Here is a 20,032-nt window from a genome sequence, read left to right on the forward strand (position 1 = left end):
TGGCATCAAACAATACCACATGTGCAAGAGAAAACTATTTTTCTTTCACAAGAATGAACAAAGATAATTTCAATTGATCATAAATTCAAACGCACATTAGCTACTTACGACATTTTCATCAGATACTTTCAAATGCTTCTATCTCATCGAGTGGACAAAACGTGCTATAAAAAATTCACAGCGTTCGTAGCAGTTTTCAGAAAAATGTTTCGTGGAAGTTGAAAAATAGAATTTGACGTGTAACTCTAATCTTTCAGTTAGTCTGCAAGCAAACCTTGCATATCCAAAAATATTCTACAAAACCCATGAAACTGGTCTCTTAGCAGAGTCTGCAAAAACAGCTGACGTTACCGTTGCATCTAATTGCTTCGACGTCAGATTATGATAGGCAAATGCATAAAGATTGACGTCATCGAAGTTGCAAGTTCGAAGACTATGATTGGATCTAACGCTAGTTGCTAGAATCTTTAGAACGAACGAAGCAAGTAGCGAAAGTTTCATCCCAGTTACAAGATGGAGAAAACAAAGGAGCCTGAAGACAGAACGGTGAGTTGTTGTTTATCTTTCAATTGAAAGTAGGGAGGATAATTGTAACAGTGATGATGATCTTGTTTTCTAATGATGTTTGATGAAGAAAAGGAGGAACTACCGCAACTGGCGGATAGACTGGTAGTAACTACACTATCCGGCCCTAGTGCTGGTTCATGAAAGTTCGCTGTCACTGAATAACTTGGTACTGTACTGACATACCGTCGTACTTTCGTATGCATTTGATATTCCAACTGAACGGCTACATAAAATTCATTTGCTAAATAGCGAAAACTAGGTGGGTAAAAAGATTTGAAAATCCTGAACAGGAAAGGTTGGCAAAAAATTATCAAATTGGCAAGAAATGTTGGACTCTTAGATGTCTTCCCGAAGCATATGAACGGTCCCAATAACAGAACTGAGAAAAAGCTACTTGAGCAGAACTTATCGTTAGGTTGCTTGTTCACCTCTCCTCAAATATCGTCATAAACCTTCAATTATCTCATTTGCAATGGTGTTAATTAGTAGTATTTTCGCTAATGCTGACGTCTGACACAGCTTTTTCATAATGCTGCTGCACAAGTCATGTCACTATGCACTGATATTTCCTATGCATAAATAATCTGTGTGGTGGATTTTCCACAAATTCAATGCTTCTAATGTTGTAAGTTTGAAACAGGCCGCTCGTGGTCTTTCAAGCATGGTATGCCCTCCCCCTGACAACATAAACATTTTCTTAATTATCATTAATAGAACATAATATTAAATCTTTTTTCAATTTATTCTATTATACACAGAAAAATAGCAAATTGAGCTTTTAATTTACTACCAGGAAGACAAAATCCCAAATGACCTCCAATGAGAAATATTCAGTACTTCAACTTTCTCAATTCTAAACGTACTTTTATATTTTTACTTTAATAAGTAACACCATTCAGGGTACCCCTGGCAAGCTGACACTTGGGTACCTGTGCAGTTACACATGGTCAATCTCAACATGCAAATTTTAGTGCGTCTATATACATTTCTGCTATATTTCTATGTCCTCCCCTATCCCCTCCAATCTTTCTCATACTTAGATGTTTATATATGGCTTGAAAATGTCAGTGATATAAAACAGTGAGCTTTGAGGGTGTTTTGCCCTTGCAATAAAATATACTGCTCTCACTACTGAGCAGCAATCAACTTGAGGATACTCTTGGGTTCAAACAATTCACTTTATTTCTAAAGTTTGCTATTCAGATTTATCGAGATGCATTGAGGTCAATATTACATTCAGAGCAGAAGTAAGCATTATGGCTTCACCTCCTCAGGTTACTTAGTACCACAGGTAAACATGAAGTCGGTATTTAGAGATAAGAATTCAAACCTATTATGAAGAAATGTTATTTAGGAAAATTTCTTCTGTCACAGCATCTTGAATAGAATCAATTGGTTGTTTGAATAGGCCAAGCAGACTTGTTTTATTCAATAGTCAGCTCATTGAATCTTAACTACATATCAAAAAATTCTATCAAAGATTCCATAACACATTTCAAATTGATTTTTTTTTCTTCTGCTTATGCTACACTTAAAAGTCATTTCTTTTTCAATGAGGTTTACCAAAATAAAAATTTGCAGCACCCCCTCTGCCAACACCACAAAATGCCCATGAATTTTGAAAAGTACATACTTGTAATTTGGCACTTGAAAATTGAGTCACTCTTACAACAATTTTGTATTCTGTTTATGTAATGCTAATTCTGTCATGCCCCCTACAGAGACACAGCTTGTTTTAACTATGCCGAATTGTTTATTGCCTTTCAGGCAATAAACAATTCGGCATAGTTAAAATTCTGATTCAACATACTGCAAGTCATCAAAATGTTACTGATGTTGTTAGTATAACATGAGTAGCTTCACATATATTAAAATAAACTTAACATAAATGATCCCACTAACCTTCTTAATGTCAATTTTATTGAAGATTTCCATTATCATCTCAGATTTCCCTTCTACACAATGATACATACGTGACATTCAATGACTTTAAAGGACATAACACTTTCCATCTAATTTATTTTCAAAAATTTGTTGTCACAACAATGGTAGTGCAAAGTTTCAAACTATTACCAAACATATTTCACTCTTCATTGAACACATGCCAGTGAAGCAATATTTATAACAGTAATTTGAAAATGTAAAATCCTGTATATAATTCGGAAATATACAATAATTGTAAGAGTATAATCTTGTAATCAAACAATAAAATACCAAAATTTGTGAGCAAATATAACCAAATAAATAAACAATATGATAGCAACAATAAGAACTGAATTCTTTGTTCATTGAATTATTGGAAAGAAAAGACAGCTGCGATTACTGATAAGCTCGATTGCTTCTTTAATAAGGTCTTTCGGATGTAATAAAACAAACCAAAATATCTTTTCATGTTATGTTATAAAATGATATGTTTGATTATGTTGACCACTATACACGTACGTTGCGTAAAAGCCTTAGTTTCAGTAGCTCGTAGTTAAACGAACATCTTTCTAATGCTCTTGTCTGCAAGCACGTATGTAGTAAAGACCAACAAGGACAATCCAATTATCACGCCAAGAGACAACGTATTTACCTTGTCGCATGTTTATAAAGATTCGAAGCACACGACCATGATAAGAGGATAAAGGCCTGTTTATTTTGACTCGGATCTACACAAGAAAACGATTAAAATTTGAACCCATTCATAGAATGTCGCTCTTTTGAATGACAAGAATAATTAATATCTTCTTACGTCTCAATTTGCGCAATACTAAAATCATTTTTATGATTAGAACGGGAATCCAACTCTTATGAAACACGACATTTTGTTTACATTTGTTGTCATAGCAACATGACAAAGGGCGGGGTTTAATGCAGGTCGCCAAGACAAAATTAGCAGTAAAGCAAGCAGTCGAGAGCAAAACTCGTCAGCCGTCAATCAAGAGTTTCGAAGAAAATTGAATTTTCAGATGTACAGTGTGCATCTGTAATTTGAACAATATTTCATGAATTTGAGAAATTAAATCAGGTACACAATTGAATCAGGTTGTTCAGGCTGGAGGGCGGACGATGCTACTCATGTAAGCGCCAAAGATGCAAGATTACAATGAGTGGTTTGGAGGCATGCCCCCTTAAAAATCTTTATCAACTTTATTTTTATACGTTCCGTATATAGCGAGCGCTCTTCTCATACATACCTAAGGCTCAAATTTGTGCGTGCGTGAGATTGCGAACACCCAGGCACACCTAGTGGGTCTGTAGGCGTTTCCCTCTGGAAATTTTTTAAACTTTGGTTTCTGAAATGGTATTCCCAGTTTTCCTAATACATATTTTATATTTTATAGTCGAGCTTCAGTTACAAGACTACCCAACGACCCATAAACAATTTCCCCTTTAAGAGGATGTAATCAAATGTGAAAGTCCGACCTCTATAACGTCATCAAAACATTGTTGGTCTTCATGAAACAATAACTTCTTTATGGTAAAGATCAAATGGAACAAGACCCAATTTAATTGTAAAGTTTTGTAATAATCTATTTATATTGTAATTGCATCTATAGTAGATCAGCTGTTTTTGAACGATGTTGAGACATTTTTGAATCACCATGCATAATTTTGCTGAATTTTAAATTTTTCAGGTAACTTCTTGATTGTGCATGCGATACACCGGGTGACTTATTGCTCATGCGTTTGTCACGTGCATAATCAGAAATGTGTGATATGTATAATTGCGTTCAAAGGTTTAGTTTATCACAGGCAGATTTCGAAGTGATGTAACCTTCCTAATTTTTATTAACTGTTTCCGTTTTCATCCTTGCTAACTTTTAATGATTGACTTTCACACAGAGATATTATTGAATTTCGCAAAACATATTGCCTTCTAAAAAACTTAAGTTACTAGACCACAGTTTAGTAAAACCAGAAGCTTCTCCACTAGAGAACGTTTACTTTTTTATAGAAAACAGTTAGTTGAGAAGAAAAAGACCTAGAATTGCCAGAGTGGAAAACTAGCTACATAATGCTTTTTTTCTCTTCGATCCTACGAGATGTAAAAGAAACAATCAATATCTTCCAAATTTTTATAGTAAACTACTGCTATAACGCGCATACTCACAAATTGTCAAATGAATATTATTGAGACTGCAACATTTTTATAAGGATAAAAACATAGAGCAATGACCGCCGTGCAGGTGAATTGGTCAGCAATTTTCATAATCTTTCATTCTAAAAAGCCATTTGTCAAATTATTATTATAAATTTGCGGCATGTTCTGTTTTCACTGTACTTGGTTAAACGTGGCACGGTTAAAACTTTACCCCTAAATATGTAGGGAAAAGAGTTTTTCTCTGAATTGCGCTAGCCTTTGTCAAATAAACAGATATATAAATGAACTAGGAGAGAGAACAGGAGCATTTATTTACATAAAAATGTTCTGTGAATAGGTACATCACAGCAAACTTTAAAACTAAAGAGCTATTGCACAGTGTCGTGTCGAATCTACAGGTTTTAGCATTAATTTGTAAATTTTATAGAACATTCTCATTATTCATTTCCTTAGAATTCTATAATTTTCACTGTAAGACCTAAGATGAAATGAGCACAGAAAAATTAACATAGCATAATTCAATAAGCGGTTAGCTATACCCTTGTGCTCACACAATACCAGTGTCACCTGGCGTGGTTTGTTTAGAAACGTCGTCACAGTTTTGATTGACTGTAATTGCTACATCTGCACTCGTAGAAAAATTGGTAATGCCATCACTCGTCACCCTCGACAAAACACTGCCAGTTGTTTGAATGATGGGGTACTCCGAAACAATTCCTGGTCTTGCATGCATTCTTTGATATATCGCATTCTATTAAAACAATGCAAAATTGAAACAACCATCGCTTACCTAATTGGGGATTCCATCACGTTACCAAACAACACTGGCAGCCACATAGATCGTGCCTATTGCATGACAAAATTTTCACTTTCTGCAAAAATTTCAACGCAAGGCAGGAAGACGAAAATATATATTGTTACTGACAATTTCAATTTCACATTTTGATTGTTGCTTTGAGAACTATAGAAACTAGCAACCATGATAATTTGCTCAAATTCGAAACAGAAAATCGAGTGGCTAGTCCAGGGTTTCACGAGTTTCTTTCTGGTCGTGTACAACTGAATTTTTTTCATATCATGCTGCTCGCATGCTACTGTACTGCTTTAATTGCATGGGCAACGATTTGATAACTGATCAGTTCGCAGCAGAAAAAAGAATGCATGCACTTATTTCAAACCTCCGAAGTTTAAATTTGTACCTTAAAAGAGCTCCAAGTTAATAGTTTCCTGGTTTCTTTGTCAAATGTGAATACTAAGGCACTGACAACACCTAAAATGGACACATCAAATTGTCAGTGGAATTTTAATACTTGATCTTTCATACGATGCAATATTAGTCACAGAATTAACGTGAAGATCAAATTACAGTCATAGTTTAATTACCGTAAATGTTTGTGTAATAAAATAAGGCAGACTAAATTTACGTTTTCTGAGCCAATCGACAACCTGCTATAATTATGTACTCACAATGGTAATGTGGTAAGGACGTGCATGTTATTACACGGAGGCGTCAAATTCTAACTCATGCTTAATGAAGTGAGTGTTTATTAGATGTAAAACGTTTATTTGACAGAGATGTTTATTAAATGAATTATGCTACGTATTTTAGTGTATATGAGTATTTGTGTATTAAGTATTTGTAGCATTTTTGAATCCGATGACAGGGTTTCACGTAAAAACAAGTTAACAAGATAGTAATTCCTCACAAAAAGTTTTTATTCATCCAATGTAATGGAATACCTGATGGTGACATTCACTCGCTTAATATTACTGCACTAATTCAAATGTTACGACTTACAATAGCAAAAAAAGGATGGTTTTCATTCATCTCAACTCAAACTTTTGTAACAAATGGTAGACGTAGAACAATAATAAAGAAATGTGACCACGTACCAAAGAGAGGAGATGAAATGGTCTGCATTAAAAGAAGCCCAAATATTTTTTTGTCATCAAAGGCATTTTGAATCCTAAGTTCAACAATAAAAGACGTTAAAGAACGTTATAAGCAGCATAAAAACAGCATTTCTTTTTGGACATGAACTATTTGATTTTGATCATATAGTAGGCAAAAAAGCATAACGGAAAACAATAGGGATATAATTTGTTCCTTTAGTCAATCAGAATGTTTGATTAGCCTTCTTGAAAATTCACCGATTTTTTTAGGAAGATTCTTTAAATAATTGAAGTCTTCGGTGAATTTCAACTGCAAACTTGGAAGACGTTTAGACTTTAGAAGTAGTGTATACAAAAAGTATTGAAGTATATAGTACATAGACCACTTTTCAAAAGTAAGAAGTATTGAAGTATTAAAGACTTTGGACATGCAAGAAGTATGTAGAAGTATAAAAGTATATAACTATAAAAGAAAAAAGAATAGAAGCATAGAAGCATAAAAGAGTAGAAGTATATAGAAGTATAAAAGTAAAAATTAGGTATAAAGTATATAGATGTGTGTGTATATAGAAGTAATGAAGGATAGAAGTATAAAAGTTTAGAAATATAAAGAAGCATAAAAGTATTAATCAAGGATAGAAGTATAGACGTGTGTATATTGAAGCATAGAAGTATGGAAGTTTAAAGAATCATTGTCGACCACAATCCAACGCGCCCCTCTTGTTTGTTTATATTAGGGTTAAATATGATAATTTGTTCCATCACAGTACAGGATTATCTTTCTCTAAGACTCTCTGAACTAACTACTATTAAGTAACTTCGACAATAGTCAAAAGTATCTGATTTTAAATACCCAATATATAGTTGAAAACCAAGTTTTGATGTTCCAAGTTTCAACCGTTAAACTTGCCATTAAACTTACTAGTTTCAACCGTTAAACTTACTAGTTTTGAGTAGTTATTTTCAGGGGTGTATTGGAGGGGGGGCTCAGGAGGGCTTGCCCCCCCCCTTGTTAGAATTTTTTGTCAAATTAGGCGGGCTGAGCGGCTGAACCCCACCTTTATAAGTCTTGGCTTGTAAAGGTGGGGTTCATAGGCTTGTTTTATACGTCGCATTTTACATGTGTCGAATGCATTAGAGACAAAAGAAAATGAGATAAAATTGCTCATTATCTTTTGTTTTGAATGCATTCGTCTCATGTAAAATGCAACGTACGAATCAGGCCATAATCTCAATTTGTAAAGCACATATTTAAATGATTCGCCTCCAATAAACCTATGATTTGATGATTTTATACGCTTGATCATTCCAGCCCCCCTGGTAAGAATTTTGGCAATAGACCCCTGGTAATTTGCCCACCCAAACAGATACTTTAATGAAAAATATCACTTGCAAGCTTTTGAAAATGCTTTTTTGATTCAAAAACGACACAAATTCTTTTACATCTACAAAAGACGCATAGAATATTTACGGATTACCAGCTAATAGAACGTTTGTCTATTTATTTAAACAAGAAAATGGTCGCAAAGATCATTTCATCGCGCGTTGTATTGTGGTTTACAGCTATTCTTTAAAACTCTTACAGGTGAAGTCGTCCAAAAAACAAACATGGCAGATGAAAAGGAGACAACAATATTTTACTCATTCTCTCCCCCATAGGGGAAGGAAGATCGATGATCAGGAGGGCTCATACTCATATTTTTATGATACGCAGAATTAAGTTCATTTGAAGTTTTCAACGGACTATAATATGTATACATGAATATGCATGATATCTCAAAAATCATCGACCTTCCTACGCGTAATTCTCTGTTGCTTTTCAATGGAAATCCCTTTCAGAGAAACGCTAACAGTTCTTCACGTTTCGAACAACAATGCTTCTAAAGCAAGTTCTGCATGGATCCTCTTATATGGTTGGTAGATAAAATAAAACATGCTATGTCGTAATTTAATATCATTAGAAAACGTGCTCCGTGCACAAGCAATCGTCATAATCAGACAAATCAATCATTAAATGCAACTGCATCGATCTTTACTCAGCTATAAATCTGCGATGTCTTGTTTTGGCTGAAAACGCTGCATGTTCAAATAATGATTAATGCCGGAGCGAGCTTTTAAGGATACGTATTATTTTGCGCACTACATATATTTTTTCATATGGCAACGACTGAAAAACAATAAGCACTAACTATAATAGTATATAATAGAATAACATGACAAAATTCAACCTGTTTACTGAGGGAAAAATAGACAAAACCATGTACACCAGTGGATAAGCTCTCAAGAGCTTTACATCTTTTCTCAAAAATTCCTATGACAAACAAAAATAATTGTGGAAACTTAGTAAACGAAAAAAATTTGATGTTTTTTGCAGATTCATAACACCTAAGCATTGCCTAATACCTAGCATTGTTAGGTATTTTGAATTCTAAATTGGGCGGCTCTAATTAAAGGCCCGCTTTAACAAAAGAAAATTTTCCACGGAAAGTACAATTTTCCAGCTTGCGCAGCGTACTTAAGAGATACGATCAAATTTTCCAAACCAAAATGGTTATTCAAGTAGAAATTTTTCAACTTTTTGTATTTAGTCTTTTAGAAAATTAGCAGTCAGCCAATCAGGTCACAACTGTGAGAAACAATTAGCATAAAGTAATACGAAATTGTTTAAAAATAATCGTGCTCTAAAAGTCTTATTTCCCAAATAAAAGTGAGGGTATTTATTTCCACCCTGGTACAGCCAACTGGAAAATAGAAATCATTGCTGGAAAAAATATATCCTTGAAATATTTCATTCCACGGAAAATTTTCGCAAGTGGAAACGGGCGATTCCGTTCAGCAGAATTGAAAAGAAAGTAGCTAATGTTTGTTTTTTGAGAGTATCAAATGTTAAATCACAAAAGTGATAAATTGGTTATCCCCTTGAAAAACGTCACGACAAAAAAGAACTTACGTTGAAGGTCTAACGTTTCAATAAAGTGAAAATAATAATAAATTTACATATTATTGCCTCATTACGTACTCTTTGTCGTTCGAGCTCTGGGCTATAGGTTCCTCCATAACGATCAACCTAAAAAATGCACTTTAAGAAACCACAGTATGGGGGTATCATTGGAAGCATTGAATCTATTGACTTTTTTGCTATGACGCATATCTTCTTATGCGTGGATTAGCATAATGGAGCAAGTAAGTTGATCCAGTCAAACGATCAAGGAGAGAGAAAAAAGTAAAGAAAAAAGTAGGTCTTCTAAAACACACAATATAGAACTGGATATTTATACAGACCATACGTCGAAGCTTCCACACGATGACAAAGTAGGTTAAAAGCATGTACGCAATCATGCACCACAAAGGTATGTAAAACCTGCAACGGAATTGAAATATAATTTTATTGATGAGTTTCACCATGTAACAACACGACAAAGAAATGTAGTCACAAACACTTCTGTGTATAGTTAATGCTTGAACACTTATATCTTTAACCTATCGTCAATATTACACTTAAGATTTTAACGTCAAAAATAACGTTAAAATCTTAAGTGTAATATTGTGTACATACGTTACAAACCGCATAACTTGGGCGCGAGAGCTTTTTCCATGGATCCAGCTAAAAAATTTCAAACGTACAATAAGTAGAAAATTAACAATAAAGAGTGTTAATACGAAATTACCTAATAACATACACTTTTTGACAATTTTACAAGAGCAGCGAACTTAACCTTTTATTGATTTTAATTTCAAAACATGTCAAATGAGCTCATTCTGTCCGCGTATTGAGCTTTTGAAAGTTGCAAGTTAGGTATAATGACAACACTCATGCTTTCTCAATCAAATTTTTAAGCAAATGTTTCTCATGGCTCGAATGAACATTAAGTAGAAATGATAATAACTGCAAAACGAGTTCTTGTTTACAAGCTATAAGAATTTAGTTCAGTGGGGTTTTCGAAAGACAAAACTTGCCTTTCTTCCAAAGTTTATCCCTCTCCCCTCCCCTATCCTTTGTAAACCATCACAGATATAGACGTAAATTTAACTCCTAATATATAAAGCATTGCAGATATGGACGTCAAATTACTTCTTAATGGAAAAAAATTGCACTAGCTTATAAAAATCTTGACACACCTCACTCGATTTAACTTTGAAAGACATATGTAAAAATTAAGACGAGCCTTTTGTGCAGTATTTCGGAAAGTATATGTTCGGACAATGGAAAGTATAATTTTCATACCAGTCTTGTCATGTTGAAGATTCTCCCGCAAAATAATATACATATATATACACAATGTTCATACCTACCACCACATATCTGCAGGTCCATAATGATTTCCAATGAAAGGAATACAAGAGGCAACTAGAGCCACTCCCCAAGATATGAAGTGGTAGATCCTAAAATAAAATTAGCACTTCCTGTAATCAAGCTAGACAAATTGTGACGCAAGGGTGGCATAAAAAATACGTTTAACTTCTTCTAAATCTAGCAAATGGGTTTTTGTTAGCTCAAACTGCAGGAATCAACAAACAACACATATTGATAAATAATATATTGTTTTCGTTTGATAGCCTACGAATTTAAGATATTATAGGGTTTCATGTTAAAGAAAATTCTTTCAAATGCATGACTTAGCTATCTCAATGATACTTAAATAAGCTATCCTCAATACATATTTTTGCCAGAACTGTCTTCTTTGTTATTCATTCGAAACTGTTCTTCTGTGTAATTTATTGAAAATACTTAGTGGTGTAAACGAATAAGGTCACATAAGGCTAAAAACAAAAAAACAACATGAATATTTAAAAAACTTGCATATTGTTTTTGTGAGGGTGATTAACATTGTTAACAGAAGATCGGCAATGAAAACACACTTCTAAGAATTTACATGAATCTATACCAAATTTTATAGACTTTCAGAGATATTTGACTTCAAACATTCAAGAATTTTTTCCTATTAAAAAACATACCTTTCATATTTTTCTGTTCTCATGGTCCGTATGGCATTTTGATAAAGATTGAAGGTAATGCAACATGCCCAAAGTACCACCGCCCAAACTGGAAAGAAAGTAACAAGTACTGATGTGTTGAAACTGATAAGTTAAATATGCGAATTTAAAATTAGCTGAATAGTTGAGAGTAGCTTATCTGGGGCCGGTTGCACGAAGCCTGGATAGCGTTATCCATTGGATAGCAAAAATTTTCAAACTTGTAAAAAAGGTGTTTATATTTTTCTTACGACGAAGAAATCTCGTAATCTTCGAAACAATATTTTATTTCAGTGATTGTTCAGTTCGAATTTATACTTTTTTCTCTTTAAAAGGTTTTATAAAAGTTTAAAAGAACTTGCTATCAAATGGATAACGCTATCCAGGCTTCGAGCAGCCGGCTCCTGTATATTAGATATGCATTTTTGCAGGTTATTTATGTAAATATATAGTATATCAAAATCATAGAACTATTCGATCTAAATTGCAAATGCTTTATTTTAATTTGATACCCTTAAATCGCTATCATATTCTTTTTCCACCTCGCAGCTACTGTTGCCATGAAATACGGTGTTAAGTTATTTCACATCATAACAAACCTTAAGTCAACTTAATTAATTAAATATTCATTGAACATTATTTGCTGCTTTTTTTTTATAATAGTTGTTTGATGAAAAATGAATGATTAATTACTAAAGAAAGTTAACCACCAGGCTTGAAAATTGCACAACGGTCCTTCAGATAGGAAACCAGGCTAGATAAAAAAATTGAAGTCATTTATGAAGCAATATACATTTGCTTGCAGTGGCGTAGCCAGTCTTCAAGTTTGGTCTTACTATGCTAGTTTTAGATTCCTTTAGAAATCTATTATTTTTGAAGTGAGTGAACATCAAACTATTCAAATTGATAAGCTAACTTGCTCGCAGACTACGCAACTGGTTACTTGATTAAGCACGTTACGTACCATTAAAAAAGTAATGCTATTTAGGCATGCTGCAATGCTGAGATATAAAATCAGACGCTGAAAAGAAAAAAACAACCGTATTTTTCAATTAAAATTGAAAATCTGTGTTCGTATTAGATGACGGGGTGTTAATTTAGCATGCAATTTTGAACTTCTCAGAAATATTTTCATTAGGGAAACTAACAATTGAAGTATTTTAAGAATTTTACAGGTTATGTAACTTTATTGTTTTTACAAAAACAAAATATGTTTTATTAGAATCTTTGGTTTTGACACAGATATTAGTATAACATGTTGCATAACTACGACCAAATCGCTTACACCTTACCCAAGTAAATATTTGATTTTTCTTGAACAACCAAATGACAACGATGATAAACAAGCTGAAACGAAATAAATTTGTTGTCTTGAAGACAGCAAGACATACATGGAAAAAAACAGTGCTCAGTTGAAAGAAAATGAAACTAAAACTTATCTGGTTAAGAAACTAATTGCAAATCCACTCAATATAATCGAGCAATGTACATAGGCAAATGTGTATCGATGCATCGTGCACAATATTTAAAGAGCATGATATGAAGAGAAAATTTTGCTTTTCAAATTACAGTTTTATCAAAACAAACTTTTCAAAAGACTTCAGACTCTCGATCTAAAACAGTTCTAGAATAACTCTTTTTACCATAAAGATATTGAAGTTTTGTAATGCCTTGTTTTCTACAACCAATGACATTGTATTACATAACAAATAACCCAGAGATATTTACAAAAATTGTTAAAACTATTTAAAATGATAAAAAAAAATAAAATAACTACCCCAACAAAGATGTGGAGAAAGGAAAGAGTGATACCACAAGTTTAGAAAATCAATAGAAATAATCACAGTTATGCAGATCACATAACCCCAGTCAATCTTCAATGGTAAAACAACATGGGGTTGATTTTAATCGTAATAAATCAAACAAGATAACGAATAATTAATACATAAAAAATTAACATTTTATTTCAACCAAGCAGCGATCCCTTCGTTATAAACAGTATTAATAGGGTAAATCTGCCTGATTTATTTCCTCAAAACGTTACAAGATTTGAAGATTTTGGCGATTGCAAAATGACGTCATGGATGTAAAAACTGGACATTTTATAAACTTCAATATTTTGGGAACGAGAAGAGATATTTAGAAACTGTTTGCTGTCAATTCAAAAAACCTGCACAACATAACTATTTATTGAGTAATTCAGCAAAAGTTTTAGATCATAATAAAGTAGAAACGCTGTGTTTTAGAGCTCTTAACATTTTCAGACATTTTACAGGTTTCATTGATACTACCATCCCTAGCAGCAATTAAAACGACAAGTAATCGATGCGACCAGGCTATACATGTTTATGGCCATCTAGCCATCCCAGTTTTAAACGATGGAAGTTTTAGTTCTAATAAGTTCCTGCAAAGTTTACTTTCTAAATTTGTAAGTATTTTTTCCCAAAGATGCCTGACTGGTAACGAGACATTCTAGCTGTTAGCGGTTCTCAAACAATTTACTTCTTCCAGGTATTTGCCTGAAAAGTAAATCCGAAAACACCACTTCTTCCCATTGTTCACTGACCGGTATTTTCTTTCCCAACATTTTGTAAGATACCGAGGTCTCATTGTACGTGCATGGAGATGTTTCTTTTCTCATGGCATCTTCTAACTCGTTTTAACTTGTCAGAATATTTTGATTTATACTGACACTACAAGCAATCCAAACAATGCATACCGTACATCCTGTGTCCCAAATGCAGAAGTTACCATTGCACAATAGTGATAGCCAGGAGGGCACAGTGTTATACACTTTGTAATGTATATATATAATGTATAAAAATAAAAGAATCTCCGGATTGTATAAAATGATTTTTATTGAGCTTTCGACTCGTTGCTTCGAGCCTTCAACAGAATAAGGAAGTTTTTATTTACACTTTCTTTTGGCTTGTAGACGCTTAGAGCGTTTAATTGGATTAGCGGGTGGATTAATGTGATTGGATGGGGTGAAATGCGTTGCCATGCGTTTTGGTGTATTGTGAATATGATTGGTGTTAATATTATTAGAGTGTAATGTTGTAATTTTGGTGTTGTTTGTAGCTTTTTTGTCCGTTTTCTTTAGTTGTGAGTATATGATGGGTATGTCGATATGTCTGTTTATTGTGTCGTTGTCTTTACTGTACCAAGCTTCTTTGAACTCGCGTGCGTGTTTAGTCTGTGCGTGTCCAAGTACTTTAGTTTCTGTCCAGTCGAATGTGTGGTTGTTTCCGTGAGTATGTTCTGCTGGTAGTGAGTTCGGATCTCGTCGTTTTATGGCGTTTTTGTGTTCTGTGAGTCTTGTTTCGATTTTCTTTGATGTTTGTCCTATGTATTGCTTTGAGCAGTCTTTACATAGTATCATGTAGATCGCGTTAGTTGTATCATGAATTTTTGTTTTGTCTTTATGTTTGGTGAAACATGATTTGAGTTTTTGTGTAGGTTTGTGGGCGGCGTTAATATTAAATGGTCGAAGAAGTCTGGCAATCATTTCTGATGTTCCGTTTACGTATGGTAATGTGACGATTTTTACTGTTTCGTCCGATTTCTTGTTGCTTTTGTCGGTTTGTATTTTGTTTTGTTGTTATATAAATATAAGTTTGAAAATTGGTAATCCAGGCATTTAATATATAAAAATAAAAGTTTCTCCGGATTGTTGTAAAAATTATTTTATTAAGCTTTCGAAGTTATATACAGTTGTTTTTTATTTGTATACGCTTCGAGCGTCTAATTCACTATCCACTAGTCAAGAATTCCCCTCACACCATCAAAAACGCCCCCACCAACCTCGCCAACATTGACAACATTAAACTACGACCAGACGAAACCATGATATCCTACGACGTTATATCACTTTTCACATCCATATCACTAGACATAGCCAAACAAATTACAAACGAACTACTCACAAACGACAAAACTTGGCAAGCTACAACACAACTAGACAAAAATGACATCCTAGACTTACTCAACCTTTGCCTCCCCACTAAATTCTCCTTCCAAAACTCATACTATAGACAAATTTCAGGCACACCAATGGGGTCAGCACTATCCACCTCCCTCGCGCAAGCCGTCACGCAACACCTCGAAACACAATTAATCACAAACAACACAAACATCAGACTATGGAAAAGATATGTCGACGACATCTTTGCCATATTCAAGAAAAACAAAACTGAACAAATCCTACACACCAAAAACAATACCACAAAGAACATAACCATTACTAAAGACGACGAGCACGACAAACAAGTTACTTTCCTTGACATCATACTGACCAGAACAGATGACGGTACACTAAACACACAAGTATACCGCAAAACCACCCACACAGACCAAATATTCGATTTCAACAGCAATCACCCAACACAACAAAAATTAAGCTGCATTCGAATACTTTTTAACAGGATCAACACTCATTGTAACACCGAAGAAGCCAAGAAAACAGAACGCAACTACTTATACTCCACATTTATTAAAAACAATTACCCTAGAAACTTCATAAACAAAACTATAAACAAAACACAAAACAAAACACAAACCGACAAAAGCAACAAGAAAGCGGACGATACAGTACAAATCATCACATTACCATACATAAACGGAACCTCAGAAATGACTGCCATGCTTCATCGACAATTAAATATTAACGTCGCCCACAAACCTACACAAAACTAAAATCATGTTTCACCAAACATAAACACAAAACGACAATTCATGATACAACTGACGCAATCTACATGATACCATGTAAAAACTGCTCAAAACAATACATAGGACAAACATCAAATAAAATCGAAACAAGACTCGCAAAACACAAAAACGCCATAAAACGACGAGATCCGAACTCACTACCGGCAGAACATACCCACGGAAACAACCACACATTCGACTGGACAGAAACTAAAGTACTCGGACGCGCACAGACTAAACACGCACGCGAATTTAAAGAAGCTTGGTTCAGTAAAGACAACGACACAATAAACAGACACATTGACATACCAATCATACACTCACAACTAAAGAAAAAGGACAAAAAAACAACAAACACCACCAAAACTACAATATTACACTCCAATAATATTAACACCAAACATATTTACAATACACCAATACCCATGACAACGCATTCCACACCATCCGATCACATTAAACAACCCGCTAATCCAATTAGACGCTGTAAGTACAAATAGAAAACAACTGTATATAATGGTAAATATATATGTATAGGTACATATTAGAGCTGTTTGCACATTTGATGAAATATAATTGTTTGCAACTCATCAAAATTCAAAAGATGAGGAAATAATGATGAACACCAGACATGACCTATAAAAACTCTGTATAGTACTGTATAAAAAGCAAAATTTTCGGTACGTAAACACTTAAAGTTTCATATTTAATTCAAAGATTGGGGAATTTATTTGCTGCACAGCTCATTGAGCTCATTGAGTGTTTTACATTTTCCCAAGCTAAAAAAATGCAAAAAGAGCAATGAGTTCACTCAAGCGTGTTTTAAATTTAATCAAGGCTGCAATTTTAATCAAATCATATATTCACAGCACCACAAAAAGACTTATTTCAACATGTACACTGCATAGCTTTTGTTGTCCTAATTGGTAAAATTATTAAAAGCACGAAATAAATTAAAACAAACCAGCCAATAAGCGAAAGAGAGCCCATTGCTTGCCTGACTGCAACAATAATGTCCTGGGAAAGAAAGTGAAAATGTAAAAATGACTAAATGCAAAAATAAAAAAGGCATAACGGAAGTGCACTTACGAAAGTAAACACAATTAAAGTCTACAATTACTTTTAAGTACAAAAGCTTAACTTCTTCTATTCTTCAAAACTTTTATGTGTGGTTTTTTAATGTGAGCCGGGTCGTAGAGAGAGGACAAAAGGCACCTAAAGTGGCCCTTGAGAGCACTTACAAATTGAGCAATGCTCCTTCGAAATTAATGAAGTCAGTGAAAAAATCTATGTTTTTTCCACATGCCGTCACACTGCGTCAAAATGGCCCTGGATGGAGTTTTGCCCTTCACTCAAAATTTCTCTTGGCCCCAGAATAAGGAATGCATATGCAAAAGGGGGTACCTCGCTATGCAATTTGGTGCTGTATATTTACAATTAGATTACTGGCTGCGGTCAGCCATTTGATTGTTCCTATTGATCAAAAAAGCATTTGATTGGTAGCCATTATGTATGCGTGGCACAACTGAAAAATTTATGGAGTGGCACTATTTTTTATTCTTTGTCCTCGCAGTCCTGAATGCTAAGGAATTTCGCCATCAAGCTAAATTACATGCCTTTTTATGTAATATTTTTCTAGTTTAACTAAATGATTTTGTGCAAAGGCTTTAGCTTTTCAATGATATTTGCATGTTGCTTTGTAATTCTGAGATTTGCAGTCTAAATAACCATTAAATACCTAATTGTCTAGCAGTCATGCAGGTCTTGCAGCAGCTGAAGTAAAAGTATTCCCAAGAATGCTTTAAAGTTATTTGAATAAAAATGTTTGAAAAACAATTTTACATTCCCATGTTATTTTTATACAATATTCGGCATTCGTTTTATTTTTTAAAATAAGTCCCCTGACTAACATATGAGCAACTATATGTGGACTAGGGCAATACACAAATACTCCCCTTTCTTCAATTATCGAGCAAGCTACGCCTTGGACAGCTTCTAGCACGATTTGTAATCAGAAAGTATTCCAAAATATCACAGAAAAACATTGTATATATGTGCTTCAGTCACTAATTTGACCCGTGCTTTTGTTCGGACAATATTCCATTCGTCATGCAAAGGGATTTTTCGAAACCCACTGCTTCGTCTAAGTTAAACAAGACTGTTGACATGTTGAATCTAGTAGACAAGGGAGCAATTTTGTCTAAATTTGGAACAATACGCTAAAATAGAGACTGTTTCGTTGTGACAAATCTAAGCATTGTTTTAAAAATGGCAATTGCCATGGTAGAGGGCCAAAATAACTTAATAGTTCTACAAAGAACTGTTTTACAATTAAGACACCAGCCAAATAATAATTGGAACTATTTGGAATTGAGGGAATCCAACAACCGATGCCCTTACATCGGCTCCTAGGATAATGCAGATCAATATATAACCCTATTCCAAAGGAAATATACATAGGTATAACTGACCGAAATCAGCAGAAAGCGCATGCAAGCACTAATGTACATGTCATTATCTATTTCATTTGCACTTTCAATTCCTGATAATTTCAAAAATTTTCTGCGTGAACAGTCAAGTGAATCAACGCGATAAAAACACATGCAGATACGTTTAGCTAGTTATTTCTTGCCACAACAAACAAGTTAGCCATATTGCCTTAGTTTTAGTAGCAAAGTGTTAGAAAAAAGAAATCATACTATCTACAGTACCAACTATCAAGTCTGGCAAATTAGTGAATCCATGATAAAGTCACAAAATCCAATACTTAGCAACAGGAGCACGCTTCGATTAAAATTGAAAGTAAAATATTCATTATGATTTATTTGCAATGATGACCAACAACAAATTAAAACGATAAATGTTCAGTAACATTGCAAATTTCATACTCTTTTCATTTCATCTTCTCGAATGGCATGAGTCAATTTGTAGAGTTTACCAGATCCGGTGTATTTAATCGCAGATGTTTCAGTAGGTTTGGTTTACGTTCGATAGAGATGAAATCAAGCTAAACATTAATGGTCTTTCCTACAATGATTTACGACATACGACATTCAAAAAGACGATACCAATGGAAGCGTATCAAAAATTCAAAACTTTCAGTTGCTATAGCTATACAATTTCTATTAAATATGTCATTATGAAGTATTTCGAAAATCATTGCTACAAAACAAATAACAAAATACTCACGCACAAATCTGGATCATTAGGAAATACAGTGCAATTTCGTTGCGTCATTATGAAGAACCTAAATGGATTAAAAGAATTTGCCACAAGTTTTGAACCCATTAGTCACATTCCATGATTCCAATTATTTAGCTAAGTATGCTAATTTCATAGAGCTAGATGCTAAAAATAGTTAGCATTAAGTCATCTTTCGTTCAAATAAAGTAATTTTTTGAATTATTCTCACGTTTGAAAGGAATATACAAGCAATAAAAAATATGCACGTGTGAAGAAAATATGTAGACGACAACAGCACGCATGATTCAAGAAAACTAAATCGAGTGAATCGACAAAAAGATTACATTTAAACGTTACCGGATATTTATAGATACATGGATAACGTAATTTGTGATAAGAACAAAAAACTTGGCATGAGCCGCCGGGGCGAGTGGTCACTTTTGTTGAGCTTTTCACCAGTCCTTTTCATAAGATCAGAGCAAAAATGAGCAAAAAAATTATACTACTTCATGTTTCAAACAGTTTTAACACCACAACATCTTTTTCTTATATTAATCCTAACACGGTTGTCAATATGCACATGAAAAACATGTGACTTGGACGAGATTTGAACTCGCA

The 20,032-nt window shown here is 33.9% G+C and overlaps 1 protein-coding gene across 5 annotated transcripts; it reads right to left on the minus strand.

The window, feature by feature from the left end:
* Nucleotides 1-4,683: 4,683 nt before the first annotated feature.
* LOC124447324 (G-protein coupled receptor 1-like) lies at nt 4,684-19,580 on the minus strand. Of its 5 annotated transcripts, none has more exons than XM_046998230.1 (15): nt 19,421-19,580; nt 17,196-17,248; nt 12,814-12,868; nt 12,486-12,542; nt 12,215-12,275; nt 11,504-11,591; nt 10,841-10,930; nt 10,104-10,151; nt 9,830-9,908; nt 9,567-9,614; nt 8,776-8,858; nt 6,548-6,621; nt 5,854-5,924; nt 5,445-5,500; nt 4,684-4,773 (listed from the first exon to the last, which is right to left on the minus strand). In XM_046998230.1, exons 1-15 carry the CDS (start codon nt 19,517-19,519, stop codon nt 4,749-4,751), a joined length of 987 nt encoding a protein of 328 aa, XP_046854186.1. In that variant the 5' UTR covers nt 19,520-19,580; the 3' UTR covers nt 4,684-4,748. The 5 variants fall into 5 exon arrangements, with proteins under 5 accessions (XP_046854186.1, XP_046854187.1, XP_046854184.1 ...); XM_046998231.1 differs by lacking the exons at nt 4,684-4,773; nt 5,445-5,500; nt 19,421-19,580 and adding exons at nt 4,942-5,405; nt 18,943-19,015; nt 19,120-19,263; XM_046998228.1 differs by lacking the exons at nt 4,684-4,773; nt 5,445-5,500 and adding an exon at nt 4,942-5,405 and having other exon boundaries at nt 10,113-10,151.
* Nucleotides 19,581-20,032: the final 452 nt, after the last annotated feature.

This window comes from Xenia sp. Carnegie-2017, unplaced genomic scaffold (genome assembly GCF_021976095.1).
Source record: "Xenia sp. Carnegie-2017 unplaced genomic scaffold, XeniaSp_v1 HiC_scaffold_22, whole genome shotgun sequence".
NCBI classification, from domain to species: Eukaryota; Metazoa; Cnidaria; class Anthozoa; order Malacalcyonacea; family Xeniidae; genus Xenia; species Xenia sp. Carnegie-2017.